At 25.9% G+C, this 18,596-nt stretch overlaps 3 protein-coding genes across 4 annotated transcripts; all 3 read right to left on the bottom strand.

Moving 5' to 3' along the window:
* Positions 1-8,190: 8,190 nt before the first annotated feature.
* OCT59_012244 (uncharacterized protein) lies at positions 8,191-9,526 on the bottom strand (the record flags this gene model as incomplete). Of its 2 annotated transcripts, XM_066134330.1 has the most annotated exons (3): positions 8,191-8,728; positions 8,809-8,876; positions 9,122-9,526. In XM_066134330.1, 3 exons carry the CDS (start codon positions 9,524-9,526, stop codon positions 8,191-8,193), a joined length of 1,011 nt encoding a protein of 336 aa, XP_065989605.1. The 2 variants fall into 2 exon arrangements, with proteins under 2 accessions (XP_065989605.1, XP_065989604.1); XM_066134329.1 differs by lacking the exons at positions 8,191-8,728; positions 8,809-8,876 and having other exon boundaries at positions 9,098-9,526.
* A 2,411-nt stretch (positions 9,527-11,937) lies between these two features.
* On the bottom strand, positions 11,938-15,058 carry OCT59_012243 (uncharacterized protein). The gene is made up of 14 exons (XM_066134328.1): positions 14,875-15,058; positions 14,457-14,622; positions 14,306-14,396; positions 14,046-14,237; positions 13,960-13,973; positions 13,756-13,891; positions 13,542-13,671; positions 13,197-13,472; positions 13,031-13,108; positions 12,864-12,941; positions 12,688-12,788; positions 12,554-12,616; positions 12,408-12,489; positions 11,938-12,334 (listed from the first exon to the last, which is right to left on the bottom strand). The coding sequence occupies exons 1-14, from the start codon at positions 14,969-14,971 to the stop codon at positions 12,015-12,017; spliced, it is 1,824 nt and encodes a 607-aa protein (XP_065989603.1). The 5' UTR covers positions 14,972-15,058; the 3' UTR covers positions 11,938-12,014.
* Positions 15,059-15,155: 97 nt separating this feature from the next.
* On the bottom strand, positions 15,156-16,614 carry OCT59_012242 (single-stranded TG1-3 telomere G-tails binding protein; the record flags this gene model as incomplete). Its single annotated transcript, XM_025323229.2, has 4 exons — positions 15,156-15,347; positions 15,418-15,957; positions 16,039-16,509; positions 16,585-16,614. The coding sequence occupies 4 exons, from the start codon at positions 16,612-16,614 to the stop codon at positions 15,156-15,158; spliced, it is 1,233 nt and encodes a 410-aa protein (XP_025188517.2).
* Positions 16,615-18,596: the final 1,982 nt, after the last annotated feature.

The following is an 18,596-nucleotide window of genomic DNA, read 5'->3' as shown; positions in this document are numbered from 1 at the left end:
CATTTCTTTAATATTAACCCTTCCTCTTTCCTTACACACATTCTAAGTCCGGATTCGTTTCCAAGAGTCCAGCGTCCTAGTTCTACAAAAAAAAAGAAAGAAACGTTAAAAACGTTTCTTAATTACAGTAAAACACATAACCCCGATCTCCTTCTCCCACATTACCTTTATTGGTTTGACAGTTCGTCCTGGTCTCCAAGGTCCGGCGTTCTACAAAAAATAGGAGTCCGACTCCTACAAAAAAAATAAAAAATGAAATATTTTTTTTTTAAGTATTGATTTTTATTAGATTATCAATGATCAATAAATGATTGGATCCTAACCGAAACTTCAGGTGATTTTGCGAAACCCTAGTTTTGGCAAGCAATCCTAGATCAGATATTACATGGATGACTGGATTGACCGGATTGATCAGATAATCTGGTCAAATCCTATTTTTTTTTATTTTTTTTTTAAAAAAAAATATTTTTTATTCTCCTTCAGTCTTCCCCTTCGGAATTTGGCTTAAACGGCTTAGGACGTTCGTTTTTCTAAGGGAACACCTTCCTGGAACTGGATTTCGGCTTGAAGGTAAGTTAGGAGGAGGGGATTTTGTTTCTTTTTTGTTTTTATTTATTTATTTATTTTTCTAACGTTTCTCTTTATTCTTTTTTGTAGACTTCAGCTTCTTGAATTATTTGGGATATTGGGTAAGTAAGTGTATGGGTTCTTTTGGAATTTACTTTGAAGAAACGTACTAACGTTTCTTTTTTTATTTTTTTTTGTAGATTTCATCTTCCCGGATTTTTTGTGTATGGGTTTTTTATGTGAAATGTTTTTTCAGATTTACGGGTTTCAGAATTTACTTTGAAGAAATGTACTAACATTTTTTTTTTATTCTTTATTGTAGATTTCGGCTTCCTGAATTATTTGGGATATTGGTAAATGTGTATGAGTTCTTTCGGAATTTACTTTGAAAAAACGTACTAACATTTCTTTTTATTCTTTTTTTGTAAATTTTGTCTTCCCAGGGTCTTTGTAAGTGTGTGGGGTGGATTTTTTCAGAATTTACTTTGAAGAAACGTACTAATGTTTCTTTTTTTATTCTTTACAATTGTAGATTTCGGATTCTTAGATTATTTGGGATATTGGGTAAGTGTGTGAGGGTGGGTTTTTTTGGAATTTACTTTGAAGAAACGTACTAACACTGGTCAAAATAGTCCATTTCGTCCAAATTTTAAATTGACGAATGTTGGACGAAAGTTGGTCTAATTTTGGCTGATCATTGCCAAAAAAATCGTCAAAATTAAAATGGACGATTTGCACAGTTCGCCTGCCACTTGGCAATCACAATTCGGCAAAAATTCATTAAAAAATTGGAAATAAACTATTCGTCAACCTTTACTAGACATTCGTCTAAATTTCAAATTGCCGAATGTTAGACGAAATTGAGTCTAATTTTGTCTAATTATTAACGATTTTTATGTATTTAGCTTATTTTTAATTTTGTAATAGCAATCAATTAATTATATTTTACTATTTCGCTTTATTAAAAATTAAATTTCTAATATCTACAGTATCTGTCTATTTACACCTACCATCTACCATCCACCATTTACCATTTACCATCGTCAACCATCGTCAACCATTATTAACTATCGTCCACATCCATTGTCCACTACCCATCATTCACCATCCATCGTTCACCATCATCCACCATCATCCACCATCATCTACTCATCCAAAATTATCTACAACTCACTCAGCTATCTGACAAAAGTCCGAAAGAGAAACCTAACAAAAAAAAATAAAGAAACGGTTAGTAAACCGATTCTTTAATAAAAAAAAATTTAAGTTTCAAAATATTTCGAAACTTATCCAACCAAAAATCTGAAGTGGAAACTTACCCATATATCCAAAGCCCAACCAAAAGCCAAAACCTACAAAATAGAAAAAAAATTAAAATAAAATTTAAAAAAAAATCCTTTTTTAAAATAAGTTTCGAAGTTTCACTTCAAACTTACCCATATATCCAAAGCCCAAGAACCGAAAGTTGAAACCTACAAAATAGAAAAATAATCAAAAATAAAATTAAAAAATATTTTTTTTTAAATTAAGTTTCGAAGTTTCTTCAAAACTTATCCACATATCCAAAGCCCAAGAACCGAAAGTCAAAACCTACAAAAAAGAAAAAAGAAACAATTAAAAAATATTTTTTTTTAAAAGTTTCGATTCTTTCATTCTGATCGAAACTTACATATAATATATTCAACGTCCAATAACTAAAATCCTAAACCTACAAAATAGAAGAAAAAAAATTAAAAAAAATAATTTTATTTAAAAAAAGTTTTGAAGTTTTTACTCCGAAACTCACCCGTATATTCAACACCCAAGAACTGAAGGCCAAACCTACAAAATAGAAGAAAAAAAAATTTTAAAAAATATTTTTTAAAAAAAAGAACGGTTATTAGTAACCGTTCATTAATAAAATTAAAAAAAATAAACAAAAAAATAAACCAAGATTCGTATATACTTACGAATCTTGGTTCTTTTCTGATCTTCGGAATTTGGAAGTTCACTGAATCTAAAAAAAGAACGAACGGTTATTAGTAACCGTTCGTTAATAAAATTAAAAAAAAAACAAAATAAAAAACCAAGATTCATATATATACTTACGAATCTTGGTTTTTTTCATTCTTCGGAATTTGGAAGCCTCTCCTGACACTGAACCTATAAAAAATAAAAGAAAAAGAACGGTTAATAACCGTTCATAATATTAAAAATTAAACAAAAAAAAAATAACCAAGTTTTGAACTTACGAAATTTGGTTTTTTCCATTCTTCGGAAGTCACCCCAGTGCCGAACCTAAAAAAAAAAGTAAAAAAGAGCGGTTAGTATTAACTGTTCATATTTTATTAAAAAAACAAAAAAAATTTAAAGAATTCATACTTACAAATTCTTTGGATTTACCTTCAGAAGTCACCTGAGAGCCGAACCTAAAAAAAAAAGTAAAAAAGAACGGTTATTAGTATTAACCGTTCATATTTTATTAAAAAAAAACAAAAAAAAAATTTAAAGAATTCGTACTTACGAATTCTTTGGATTTCCAATCTTCAAAGCCCACCCGAGTGTCAAACCTAAAAAAAAAAGTAAAGAGAACGGTTAGTATTAACTGTTCATATTTTATTAAAAAAAATAAAAAAAAAAATTTAAAGAATTCGTACTTACGAATTCTTTGGATTTCCAATTTTAAAAGCCCATCCGAGTGCCAAACCTAAAAAAAAAGTAAAGAAAACGGTTAGTATTAACCGTTCATATTTTATTAAAAAAAAACAAAAAAAAAAATTTAAAGAATTCGTACTTACGAATTCTTTGGATTTCCATTCTTCGGAAATCACCCAAGAGTCGAACCTAAAAAAAAAAGTAAAATAGAACGGTTATCATTAGTATTAACCGTTCATATTTTATTAAAAAAAAATAAAAAAAAATCCAAAGAATTCGTACTTACGAATCTTTGGATTTCTGTACTTCAGAAGTCCACCCGAGTGCTGAAACTAAAAAAAAAGTAAAAAAGAACGGTTAGTTTTAACCGTTCATATTTTAATTAAAAAAAGGGACGAAAGAAAGTGAAAGGAGAAAGGGGAAAGGGGAAGGAAGAGAAGGAAAGGAAAGGAGAGAAAAGGGGGAAAGGGAAAGAAGGGAAGGGAAAGGAAGAAATTAAAAAAGTTTAAAAAAGGATGCATAAGATAAATCTTTTTTAAACTTTTAATACGCATATCACGTAACGTGTAACATTTAATTATTAACATAATTCAATCGTAGATCATCGAATATAGGCCAATTTGTATTAAGGCCAAATATTCCAAGTCGATCGTGTCGTTAATAAAAAAATCGATAAAAAAAAAGTACTGGTCGATTTATGGTTTTTTTTTATATTACAACTCAATCAAAAATTAATCAAAAATCGACCAGTTGATTTATGCCGAAATATTTCCGAATTTTGTAATTAGCCGATTGTGTAATGAATCACATGATGATGATGACAAACTTTTGACGAAAGGTATTAATGCCGAAAGAAATGATTTCAACCAGTGTATGATCAATAGAACTTTATATTTAAAAGAAGTAAAATTATATAACTTTATTTATTATTAATTAATATTTATTAATTTATAAAATTTTACTAGGCGCTTAATTCCCTTGCACTTTCTGAAAAAGATCTTAAAAATTTCGTTATTATGGATGATAAATGAACTGAACTTGAGAAAGTTAAATTATTTCTTGAAAAATTTAAAGAAATAACAGTATTAATGTCCGGTTCATCTTATCCTACACTTTCAATGCTCATTCCTTTATATAATGCTTTAATTGATCATATGGAAGATTATATATTTGAAGATGAAAATGTAAATGAAAATGAAGATGAAAACGAAGGTGATGATGAAAATGGAAGTGTAGATAAAGAATCAATTATTAAAAAAGCAGCTACAAATAGCTGGGAAAAATTACTCCAATACTATAACAAGACGAATGATGCGTATGTTATTGTAACAATTTTAGATCCAAGGCTTAAAATGAAGTACTATAATGACGAGACATGGAATGATGATCAGAGGAAGAAAATTCACGAAAAGTTAATATTTTTAATATTTTAAAATTTATTTTTAGTTATAATTTATAATATTATATATATACTAACAATATTTAAATATTAATTTTTAGATTTTTAAATGTTTATAATTCTACTTATTCTAATCCAAACTCAAGTTCAACTTTAAGCAATTCTTTGAATAATGAATATAAAAATTCAATTACATCAAAAATATTTAAATGAAAATATACTCAAGAGATTGATAAATTTCAAGTATACCTTTTATCACCAGTTTGTGATAAAAGCGTTGATCCACTTCAATAGTGGAAAGTAAACCAAACCCAGTTTCCTAGACTTGCTAAGATGGCGATGGATTATTTAGCTATACCTTCTACTAGCGTTCCTTTGAAGAATGTTTTTCAATCAGTAAAAATTTAATTACTGATAAGTGTAACAAATTGGAAAGAAAAACTATAAGATCCTGCATATGCTTAAAATCATAGTTTTCGAATTCATTAAGTGATTTATTTGAATAATTAATTTTAATTTTAATAATATTAGGATCGTTGTAGAAATTTTAACTAACTAATTTTTAATTTTTTATTTTAACAATTATTAGTATTTGCCATTGCGATTTATTTGAAATTCAAATAATTAGTTTTTTTTTTAATTTTATAATTAATATAATATAACATTAATAACAATTAATATTGCAAATAAAAAATAAATATTTTTTAATAAGTATTGCTAACCATCCTTGTAAATTTTTAATATAAATAATAATTAAATTATTAAATTTGAACAAATTCAAATCAAATTTTCAAACTGAATTGAATCAAATTTCAAATCAAATTCAGATTCGAATCAAATTTTCAAACCGAATAAAATTGAATTTTAAATCAAAATCAAATCCAAATCGAATCAAATCAAATTACGAATCTGTTCAAATGATTCAAGATTTGATTCGATTGATTTGATTTGAATCAGATCAAATCTAAATCAAATCAAATCAAATTCGAATCAAATCTCGAATCGGATTTGAACTGATTTGTCTCGATCTGAATTCAAATTTTCAGATTCGATTTGATCGAACCAAATTCCAAATCTATCCTAATTCAGTCTAATTCGATCCATGCAGAACACTAATCTGAACAATCATTTCATTATATTAAAAGTTGACTGTATAATATAATTTTGACTATTTTGACTTTAATTTTGACTTTTGACCTCCTCAAGTTAAAATATTTCAACTTTTGGGTTTTAATTTTGACTTTATATATAATTTAAGAATCCTAAACATCACTAAAAAAACTCAGATTTGAATTTGTATAAACCTTATAATTAATTTTTGTTTCAAATGTATAAAATTATATGTAGATTTTAGCTTCAAATTTTACTATTTCAGAATTTAGTAATTAGATCTTTAGTTTATTAAATTTATTTTAACAAGACAAATATTTTGATATATAGTTCATCTTTTTAGGTGTAATATTTACTGAAATATAACATTTTAAAATTTTAGTTATATAAAATCTGAGTTGCTTTAAGACCCAAATAATACTAATATAACTCACAAGTAAACTTTAAATACTGAAATAAAAATACATTTTATGATATAATACTGTCAATATTGAAGCTAAACATTCAATTTTACTATAATTAGAATCCTCTTATCGAGACGAATTTAATGATATAAATTTTATTAAAATCAAATCACTAATTGTGTTAAAAACAGAAATATGTAGGATAACAAAATTTTAAAATATCTCTGTAATACGCAACTTTTGAAAAATTTTAATATAAACTCTACACAAACTCAAATGTGAGTTGTATCAGTATTGTTCAGGCTCCTATTGCTTTAGTAATGTTCAGAATTCTGGTATTCATAAGCTTATAATTACTATAAGTTATAAACTAGTTTAGATAAAGTTATTGGTAAGATATTTAGCTTAGATAAATTTACTGATAATTGAAAAAGATATTATATATATTATATTTCACAATTAAAAAATAAAGCAAGATGATAACTTCAAGATTTCTCAAAATACTACTAATATAATGCAATTAAGTAAAAAGTAAAAAGTAATTAAATAAATTATGAAGATAAATAAATCTTGAATAATATTAACAAACTAATAGTTTTAGCTGAAATTAGATTAATATTAAGAAAATTAGGAGTATTTTAATAAGTTCAACAAAATGTTTAGATTATCTTAATTTTAAGATGTAGTTATTAGTAAAAGGCTTTATTACTGATTATTTCTTTTTTATTTTTTACTTTATTTTTATTTTTATTTTTTCGTTTTATTTCTTTAATTTATTTGGTATCATTTAATATTAGTATACCTAAACATTTTTATTATTTTTATTGCAAAGTAAAAGTAGAAGGTCTTCAAAATTTTTTGTAATTCGAATATAACTTAATAAAGTTTAATAAAAGTTCTAACCAATATTTGAAAAAAAAAATTAAAAATTCTAAATTTTTTAATTTTTTTTTTAATAAATTAACTATGAATTATAAAACAGAAAAAGCCAAATTATGAAACCATAATTTATAGATGACAGTCAGCTTATTTATTACAGTATAACTAAATTTATAAATTATATTTTTAATATTATACAAATTTATATTATTAAATAAGTAAGTATTATATATATACAGTGCATACAACTTTTTAAATATCAAATTACAGTCAACTCTCTCTATAGTCACTTCAATTATAGTCACATTCTACTATATAGTTACACCAGTTGAATGTTCAAAACACTTTATTATTAAAATCTATCCTATATAGTCACAATCTATCTATAGTCACTATCACACCTATCCTCAAAAATCTTATATTAAAAAGAACTGTTTATAATCACAGTTATATAAAGAATATATTAAATAACTTGGCATCTAATAATCATACAAAGATGAAAAGCTATGTTCAGAATCATCTTACTGAGACAAATCAAATGGTAGTAGCTTTTATCCTTTTACTGTACAAAAGGTCTTTATGCTGTTTTTTATTTATTTTTATAGAAATATACAAATTAAAAAGAAATATAAATTCAAAAAAAACAAATAAAGAAACAAAGAATAATCTCATAGTACAAAATAAAATGAAAGTTAAAGCTCAAAAAAAACTATAAACAATTATTAATAAAGGCACTACATCCTCTAGATTAATATAAAATCACTGTGAGGCGACTAAATAGTTTCTTATAAAAAGAAAACTAAACCAATAAAAGGTAATAAAAGCAAAAACTACAAAAAGGTTAGAAGAACCAGAAAAAGATTACCTACAGAAAATTCTTAACGAAAAGGTGCAAAAAGAAAACAAAATAGTTGTAAATAAAGCAAAATAATAAAGAAAAGAGAACTATAAAATAAAATTATAGATCATATAGAAGGGGATGGCAAATTAAGAAACATCACATGCCTTAAATAACTACACAACTATAAAGTGAACAAACGACCTAAACAAACAAAACAAAAAAAGTAATCTAACCAGGCCAAGAGGAAAATAGGTTAATAAACCTATTAATCGAACAAGAAAAGGTCAGCTTAAGAAGATCATCTATAATTCTTAAGTAAGACCAAAACTAGATAGAACAAGTGAAAAATATCTGATCTAACTGATAAATATCATGACAGGAAGAAGAGAAAAATGATAAATTTTCCATTTATGACAACATTCAAATTTTGAAAAATCAAAAAAAGAGCTGATAGAAAAGGGTTTATATTTAGAAATATCATTTGAAAACATTATAGTAGAAACTGCCACCAAAGGATCAATATCAAAGCAAAATAGAGGAAAAGCGATCAGAAGAAAAACAATAGATTCTGAGAGAGGACTTATAAAAGAAGAGTTATCAAAAGATGAAAAAGAGAAAAACGAGTCATTATCAGAATCATATGATTCATCATCAGAATCATCATTCAACATAGATGCGTTAAAAGTACACAGCAGAAGAGGAATGTCGTAAACTGAGAGAAGTTCATCAAAATCTATAAAAGAATCGACCTGTCTAGGAGGGGTAACAATAGGTAGAGTATACTTAGCTTTAGCAGCGGCATGTAAAGCAGGGAGCTTAGCAATAAGACGAGTAAATTTTGCAAGGCAATAAGTGGAGTTCAAAGCATCCGACACTTTCAATGCTGAAAGAATGCTATCAAGCAATAGAGGAATATAAGCAGAGAGGTCATCATCATTATCATCTTATATTTAAATGTGCAAGAAAAGTGAAACCTAGTAGCATTATTCTCATAATCAATTGGAGTAAGTTGAATCAAATAGTCAGGAACAGCGTACGAAATCTATTCAAATTTTGCCAGATTTTCTGAAAGGTTTTTGAAAAATCCAGTAAATTTTTTAAATCTTGAATGATTTCAGACATTTTACTGCAGATTTCAGTATTTTTCAGAAGATTTTCAGAATTTTTCTAAAAACTTTTTGTATGTTGGTCAGGAAAAAGAAATTCGTCCATTTCATCATCAGAGCCAAAGGTATATAGATCAGGTCCTATAGGACAAATCCGTTAAAAAGCAGGGTCTTGTATTACAGATTGAAAAACAGGATCTAACGCCATATTAGAAGAGTCATCTTGATGATCATTAAGCGTAAATATAGGAGCAACTGCAGGAGGCGTAAATTCAGAAGATAAAGAATTTCTGAAAAATCCTGGATAAATAAGGTGAAAATCAGGCAAATCTTTCAATATCAATTTTTCAGAAGGGTTACACCAAGAATCCACAAATTTCAAATATTCTTGGTCATGTGAAAGAAAAAGTTTGAGACAACGAGAAGAGTCTGCTAATACAAGACGATAAGTAGTAAGAACTTTATTATCAGAAGGGTAGAAGGGGATATATGAGAATTCAAAATCCTTCAAATTTTTTTCATGAGCAATTACACTTTGCCATCTATGAATTAAAGGCAACTTGATATAAGCAAGGTGTGAGTCCATTAACTTGTCAGCGAGTTTGCACCATTTTTCATCATGGGCAATAGAAGGGGAGAACAGGAAGTTAAATTACTAGTTTTTCGTTTGGAACGGGGACAAGAGAATTTTTCTTTCTAACATCCCATAAAGAAAGTGGACCAAAGAAAATAGTAAAAAATATAAGAGAAAGGTTCTCAAAAAGGAGAAAAAATAAAGTAAAAGTAATATTAAAATAATTCAAGGGAAGCGGAAGTTCGAAGGCTAAAAGTTCACGGAAGGATAAAAAGAAAGAAGAACCCAGAAAAATAAAAATATTTTTTCCAACAAAATACTGTCATGAGGGTAACGGGAGAGAGTTTTTTTTGTAGTTTTATTCTTTTACGATCATTGGTTAATAAGTTATTCAACAAAATGTTAAGCATCGGCATTATTATATTTCTTGATTTACGTTTACTACGCTATTTAACATTTTTCTAAATTTCTCAGTACCTAGTGATTGTAAAAAGACGATTAATAGCTCGTTGAAATTGCCTCATCAAAATAAATCAAATGGCAGTAAGCTCATCTCTCTGTGATCAATATTGAAGGAGTTACTACTTAAAAACCATTTAATATTTTTTAATTTTGGAAATTGATTTAGTGATTAGATTTTGATGTATTTTATACCATTAGATTCGTTGCATTAAGACGAATCGAATGGTAGTAAGATCATCTCTTTAGGATCAATATTGGCAAAGTTATTACACAAAAACCATTAATATTTTTTTAATTTTGAAAATTAATCTAGTGATCAGATTTCGATGTATTTTATATCATTAGAACTGACTCATCAAGACGAATCAAATGGTGGTAAGATTATCTTTCTATGACTAATATTGGCAGAGTTACAATACAATAAAGTTTTGAGTATAATTTTGGCCAAAATTATGTTAATTTTTGGCCGGAATTATGATATACTAATATAAGAAATTTTTTATATAGTCACATCTCTTTATAATCATCAAATATGGACTGTTCCAAATGGATGACTATAAAGAGAGTTGACTGTATATCATATGATACATTAAATTTGCAATTTTATTGGCTAGATTTATATAGTTTAAATTATAATTTGTAATTTTAGCTAGACTTAAATATAATTTTAGCTAGATTTATATAACTAAAAGTAATTTTGGCCAGATTTACATATAATTTTGGTCAAAGTAAAGTGACCAAATATTTAATTTAATAGTAAAATATTTTAATTTTGAATTGCTATTACTTTATTAAAAAACATTTTATAACTATAATTTTATGTTCATATTCGTTTTAATGTTTTTTTATTGTATAGCTTATACTTTACATTTATCATTTTTTTTTGAATAAGTAGTAGTGATTTGAATTTCATCAATTTTAATCATTATAACTAAGTTATATATATTGTATATATATTTTAATGATCTATATATACTTTATTAATATTAAGTTTAGGCAATTTCTATTTATACACAGGTGTTTGAATCTGGGTCATGTGATTATTGCCATTTTGACTAATAGTATTAACTTTAAAATTAGTAAATAAATGGATTTTTGCCTGCTCTACAAGTTTACCTAAGGCATTAAAGGTGCTTTAAAATGTCAGTTTTGACTTTACCTATGAATAAGTGATTTTGCTAATCGCTCTTAAAAAAATTTAGGAAATGATTGACAAAGACAGTTTTCATATATAAGTCAAAAACGACATTCAAAACCCCCTTTAATGCCTTAAGTAAACTTGCAGAGCAGTCAAAAATACATATATTATATAAAAAAAGTAAAAGGGTGTGATATTGGTGTTATTATATTTCACATGATCCGTGTTTAAACATCATGTGTAAACTTTGAAATTTTCTTAAATTTATATACCATATAAACAAATTATCATGAGCTATATTTATTCAATAAGATGTAATCATCAAAATACAAATAAAAATAAAAGTAAAATAAAAATAAGTGATATTATATTTATTGATTTAAATTATACTGATTTTTTTTTTATATATTTCCTTTCAGAATTGATAAAATAAATCCAAAATAAAATTAGTTATATTGTTGCTAATAAGTAAGTATTATAATTTAATAGAATTTTTAATTATTTATATTAATGACTGATATATTTATAAATTTATAAATTTTATAAATTTAAAGTAAATTTAATGCTTATTAGAAGTAACTTTTATTAAAGATAAAAATTATTCCAGATAAATTTACCTTTATTATATAATTTTAAAAAAAACTAAAAAAAATCTTTAAAAATTAGTTTATATATATATTATATAAATTAAAGTAAAATTTTTTTTTAGTGAATTTTATTATAAAATATTGAAAATTTTAATGTATTATATGTAATCAAAATAAAATTTACTTTATTAAATTTTACTAAAATTTTACATCTTAATAAATATTTATATAAATTTAAATAAATTAATTTTAAATTAACTTCTAATATAAAATTAATTTATAAATTTATTATTAATTTTAAAAACCTATATAATTAATTTTTATCATCATTATAATTTATTAATAATTCAAAATAACCACCCAATTGCTGTTTAGATTGACTATTTAATTCTTCAAAAATTTCTTTTTTATCAGTTTTTTTAGTATTTATTCCCATTTTTTTAGATTCAACTTTTATCTGTAAATCAATTTCATTTTTTTGTGCAATTAAATATTTTAAACTTGTAAAAAATTCTGGTGGTTTAAAAGAAAGTAAAATACGACCATCATTAACTAAACGTAAAATAGCATTAGCTGCCCGATAAACATCTGGTCTTGAAGCTTTTGTATAATATTTTTGTTTAATTGCAAAAGCTATTATATAAAAATTTTTAATTAATTGTATATTAATAAAAATAATAAATTGCTTTATTTAAAAATTTATTACCTTCACATATATTCCAGGCAGACCATTCATTATTTTCTAAAGTTTTTAGTTTAAGTATTGATTCTAAAGGAATTCTTTCAGCCTATAATAATATTTAAATTCTATAATTAATATTATAAATAAAGATATTTTTTAGTTATACATACCATATATTGTATAGAACTATAAGGTTCTTGAACTTGTGCAATTGGATACATTCCTAATAAAATCTAAAAAATTTCAAAATATAAATTTTTATTTAATTATAAATAATCAATTTTTTTAAAAAAATATAAAAAACCTGTAATTGCTTTAATAAAAGACTTGGAAAAACTAATCCTGGAGAATCACAAAGACGAATATTTTTTGATAAATGAATTGTCTGAAAATGGTTTGTATGTCCTATAAAATTAATAGATTTTGATGTAATAATGTATAATATACATATATATATATATAATTTTGTAAATATCAGACCTGGAGTTCTAGAAGTGCTTACAACTACTTTTCCAAATATACTGTTTATAAGGCTACTTTTTCCAACATTAGGATGTCCTATCAATTAGTAATAAGACAATAATATTTTATTATTTTTAATTATACATGTTTAGGTAACTGATAGCTAATGAATGTAGTATACATACCTACAAGTCCTATTGTAATTAGTGTTTTATGAGGTGATGTTTCTATATTGTTGATATTTACTACTTTCAATTGATTTTCTTTGATAATAAATAAAAAAAAATAAAAAGTAAATGAATCAAAAAAAAGAAATCTTTTTATTACAATATAAAATGTTAAATTAATCACCAATTTGTTTAATGTTTTCTTCTGCATCCAGAGATTCAACATCAGATGATGATTCCTCCTGAATTGCATCTATTTTTTCCACCTCCTCCTCTGTAATATCATCTAGATTGTCACAAACTGTTGCATTTCGATTATACTGTTCAATCAATTCTGTCCAATTCACTTCTACATCTTGTTTGACTAAATTTGTATTTTTACATGCTAATAGCAATTCTTTAATTCCTAAAGCTTGATAGCGTCTCTTCTTTGGACGTTTTGTTCTTTTCTGCAAAAATGCTGATATTACAGAATAATTATTTATATTGATAATTTCATAAATGTATAAATTTCACAGACAATAAAAACCTGTGGAAGTATCATCAACAAATCTATTATCCCTGGGATAACAGCTAAACTCAACAATGCTAATTTCAGGAAACTGTTCTTCAAAATATTTAGTCCATGAATATACTGTATGTTCTGCAACTAAATCAACCTACAAAAGATCAAATTAAAAATGTTAATTATTAATTAATAAATATTTAGAATGAAATCGGAAAAGTTATACAATAATTCAAACCTTATTGAATACAAGAACCATCTTCCGCTTCATATCTTTAACAACATAATTATATAATGAAGGTGGAAAATGTAACAGAGGATGCCTGATATCTACTACAATCAATATAATGTCTGAAATTTCAAGGACACGCCATCTAAGAAAGAATATTGTTATTTAAAGAGACGCAAAAAAAATAATAAAGATATGTGTAAACAGTGTTACAATTGACGCCAGACCTATGAAGGTAAAAATTAATGAGAAATTGACAAAAATAAAATGAATAATTACAAGATTGATACGATAATTACATCAAGATTATGTTCAAAAAAACTTAATTCCTCTCTCGGATATTTGTTATAAACATCATCTAGCCATTGCCGAAAGTAATGTTCTTCATTAGATTCTAATTCTTCTTTTGTCATTCCATAATGCCAAGACGGTCGTTTTGGAAAGTCAATTACGGTTGTATAAATATCATTAACAGAAACTTCTAATGCAGTCTTTAAAATAGGAATATATATAAATTTTCGATCAACTTGAAATACATTTACAAATCATTGATTCGTACTGAAGGTAAACGAGTGAAAGCTTTCATGCTCGCTTTACGTTGAGCTCTTATCTCTCGTGGTGATGATTTTTCAAAGACCGAATGTAACCTACTAGAATCAAAATGAAATTTTATAAGTTTCCTTTCAAATTTAACAAAAAAAAATCCCTACCTTTTACTTGATCCAAGCAACTTTTGTGTAGAAGGGAGAGTGATATTATCATCCTTATTATTAAACTGTTCTTTTTTTAATAAACTTTCTCCATTTTCAGCATACTTTCTCTCGTCAGCATGTTTCCTCACGACATGCTTATCCGCTTCAATTTCTTCGTCTGAATCTTTTTAAATTATAAAAATTATGCAAAATATTAAACATTTTAACCATTGTAGATACTAACCGTTTTAATTGAGATAAACAACATGGCTTTTCTTTATTTTTGTCAGAAAAAAATACAGTATGGTAAAATTCTTTATTTTGTCAAAAAATACACTATGGTATAATCCTTTATTATTGTCAAAAAAATATTCTATTGTACTGAACACCTGTTAAGTCGATATTAAAAAAAAAAATTAAACCCATTTAAACGCACCCTCCTCCTTTATAGAAAGATTTTTTTCGCGTTTTGCTTGTAACTGCTTCTTCTTTTGTTTTCCACTAAAAGGTTTTTTACGATGACCATTACCCATTGTTTTTTATAATTTATTATAAAAAAATTCTTTATTGGGGATATAAGTCAATTATATATACTTTCATTTCTGTTTTCTATTTAATTTAAAAAACAGTAAATCCGCTATAAAGCCCGTACTATTTTATTAGTAATAAAATGTTACAATATTACATCATTTGTGACGTAGACAACAATTTTGCATATTATTGCTGCCTTTCTACGTTTTTAGATATCCAATCTTTGACAAATATGCTAGCTTTCATAAATCTTTTCGCGGCGTATTTTTTATATAATTGCTCATGTTTTGTGGGTTTCATTAAATATTGAAGCATTAATTGCTCACATTGTTGAAGCTCTTCTTCAGTATATTGCGAGTAATGGATCAAGTTGGCATGCTGAAAAAAAAGAATAATTTTAGTTCATGATACATTATCAAATGTTGATACATAATAATGACTTAAATACCCATTCACTACGGTTAAGCATTTTCCTAGAAAGATACAAAGCGGCTGCAGCAATCATTGAGGGCGGTAATGGTAAAAACTTATAGTCAACAAGTGATATCTCCATAAGATATTTAGCAACAGTACGTGCTTGAATGTCAAAATGATCAGCTTTGGAGGATCGTCGAAGAAAGTTCATGGGATTTGGGTAACACAATTTGAAATCGATAGTCGTAAGAACATATCGTTCTGCTTTGAGAATTTCTTCTTCCGTGTATCCGTTATCAGCCATGTAAATGAAATTTTTTATCGACGGAGCCAATAGTTCTTCATATTTTGCCGCAATAAATAACCCAGTAATTCCAACTAACTGAAGTTTGACTAGGGAAACAACACGGACTGAAAGGAAGCGATCAATGATGTTTACCGCTAAAAACAATGTTTCAGGAAGTAGGCGAAACTTATGATGAACTTCGATCAACCAATCGACAAGAATTCCTCGCATTCTCCAACTTAGTTCGGATTGAGATGACATATAATCAGGTTTAGGCATTATTTCACTCTAATATAAATAATTTAAATAATTTAAATAATTTAAATAATTTATAGATTAATAATACAATCAATTTCTTCATTAAAATACCTCTAAATCCTTTAAATATTTAAAGATATCCACAGCATATTCAGAAATCATCATAGGATCGTAGAAATCATCTGCATCTAAGTCCTCCCAGTCTTGAGTCTTTTGTTTTTTAGAGCGCTTTCGATCAAATTCATATATTTCCGATTCCGCAGTTGTTGCAAGTGTAGTATCAAAAGATAGTTCATGTTTCTCTTTAGACCTTATATCTTGAAAACCTAAATTTACATTCTCTTTTATTATTGGTTTTGTGATATCATGTGTTTGCTCATTGACTGAATTTTGTTTAAGTGAGACATTTGTACGATCCATAAGCACCGCGCGTTTTCTCGTTACCACACCGAGTTTTTTTTGTGGAATCGCGGTAACATTATTAACTCCTTCACGGATAGCAAGTTGTTTTGTTGCAACAACATTTTCATCACGATGAGCAGCCATAGGAGCTCTCATCGGAGCAATTTTGCGTGGTTGCACCTACAACATTTTAAAAGTATATGAATAAAATTGTTATCGTTATACTGAAAACTTTTTTACCGGTAAGTCATATACCTGCTTCTTCCTGTTTGCGTTTGGCAACATTTTTCAACCGTTCATATAAGCAACAAAAATAATGGAGTCTATTTTAAGATACAAAAAAAGTAAATTCGTTAATAGTTTTTCTTTAAGTTAGTCAGCTTGCAAACTTTAAATGTAAGATTTACTAAATTATTCCAATCTCATATAACAGGTTTCAATTCAATACCTCAGCAAAAGCTCCAGTAAACAGATAGGCGTGTTTTATATAAAGGTCGAAATATACTAGCTACTAGACTACCCGTTTTCTGTGAAGTAGATAAACTATTTGAAGTAGAAAGTAAAAGAAGACGCAAATAAGCACTGGATTGAAGGCAATAAAACTATGAAAATTTGGTCTTTTTATATTACCGAGCTTATTTCTAGATAATCAACTAAACTACAAACGGGTGACGTAATAATACTTTTTAAACGCGACAAATAATCAACAATGAATAGCCAATCACCGACCTATTGATATTTGACATTTTGCACGATCATTAATTAGTGAGTGTGATTTTATATTACTCATTTCAGATAAATTTATAAATTTCCATTTTCACATGTGATATAATATTTGACCTGATTTAAACTAGTTTAAAAATATAAATAACATAGTACCTTTATATTTATTTAAATTTATATGAATTCAAAAATAATAGAAAAAACATCAAATATACAAATAAATGAAATCAAATAAAGTTATATAGTTTTCTAAATACATAGTGAAATTTGATAAACTGGATTTATCAATTCCACTAAAAATATCTAATTTATTGGAATATTCAGTATAGTGAAAAAATTTTGATATATAGGGATGCCCAAGGACCCAGAAATATGTATATAGGGGTCAGGTGATGAAAAAAATTTTTTACTATGAGCTGTACGCATTTTTTCAGGGCCGGAATTATGATAATGTCAGTTGGATACTATAATAGGAAATAAAATTCTGACTGGAATTATCAAAAGTAATCTAAAAAAGGAAAGATTTTCATGATTTTTTTAGTTCAAAATACGCAAACTCAAACCTGACCCTTTTATACATATTTCTGGGTCCTGATGCCCATAGCAAAAAGATAATTCTGTAATTTTAAAAAAATCGCAATATAAATCACGTGATAAATTTGGCAGATCATCACTTAATTGTGAAATAAATTGATTTTTGGACCTTTTTTTTTATTTAAAACTAAATTTTACAGGCAATTTACTAAGAGTATTAATTTTCTTTTAATAAGTTTATGTTGCTTGTTAATACTATAAAAGTAAAATGCAAATAATAAGAAAATTTCAAAATTAAACTTTTTTTACTAATATATTATTGGGTATTGCTAAATATCACCAGTGGTGATCGTCATCACAAATAAAATATTTTTTGAATTTTCAAAAATTTTTGACTGAGATATTATTTTAATTATAATATAAATATTATTACTATATGTAAATTTATGGGTAGAACAAGTTTGCCTTAGATTATAAAAGCTGTTGTTTAGATAGTTTTTGAGAAAAATAGGAAAGTTTGATTTTATAAGCAAAATACAATTTTTTGTTTTAAAAAAGATTTTTTTTAGTCAAATTTTCAAAATTTTAGTGTGATTAGTATCTACTCAGGTTTGTTTTACACATTTATTATTTAAATTGAAATTTTTGAAAAAAAATTTACGATGTGTTTTTTAACTCTGGCCAAAATTATAATTTTCAGCCAGAATTAAGTGGTATGGTAACAATCACTACTGGTGATATTTAGCAATATCCTATATTATTAATAAAAAACTATATTTTTTTATTATAATAAAATCTCAAATTTGAATTTTTTGGCCTATTCCTTCCTTTTGCTATGGACATCTCCATATTAAAAATCTATTATATTGAATTTTTAATGTTAATATATCACTATAATTTAATTTTTTTATCTTAATTTTAAATTATAGAAGTCATAAAAATTAATATAAAATATTTTTAATTGAATATAATAATATATAATTTCAGCTAAAATTAAGATTTTTATAATT

The sequence above is a fragment of the Rhizophagus irregularis genome, chromosome 2 (genome assembly GCF_026210795.1).
Source record: "Rhizophagus irregularis chromosome 2, complete sequence".
Taxonomy (NCBI): domain Eukaryota; kingdom Fungi; phylum Glomeromycota; class Glomeromycetes; order Glomerales; family Glomeraceae; genus Rhizophagus; species Rhizophagus irregularis.
The sequence above is the reverse complement of the archived record's forward strand: the minus strand, read 5'-3'. Positions and strand labels throughout refer to the sequence as shown.

What these genes read in the sequence shown, in the direction of transcription:
- OCT59_012243 (XM_066134328.1), bottom strand. Translation starts at nt 14,971, where the DNA reads ATGGGTAATGGTCATCGTAAAAAACCTTTTAGTGGAAAACAAAAGAAG. An exon ending in TCTTTCTATAAAGGAGGAGG is followed by an intron (nt 14,623 to 14,874) that starts GTGCGTTTAAAT and finishes TAATTTAAAAAG; the next exon opens with ATTCAGACGAAGAAATTGAA. An exon ending in CTTTCACTCGTTTACCTTCA is followed by an intron (nt 14,238 to 14,305) that starts GTACGAATCAAT and finishes CCTATTTTAAAG; the next exon opens with ACTGCATTAGAAGTTTCTGT.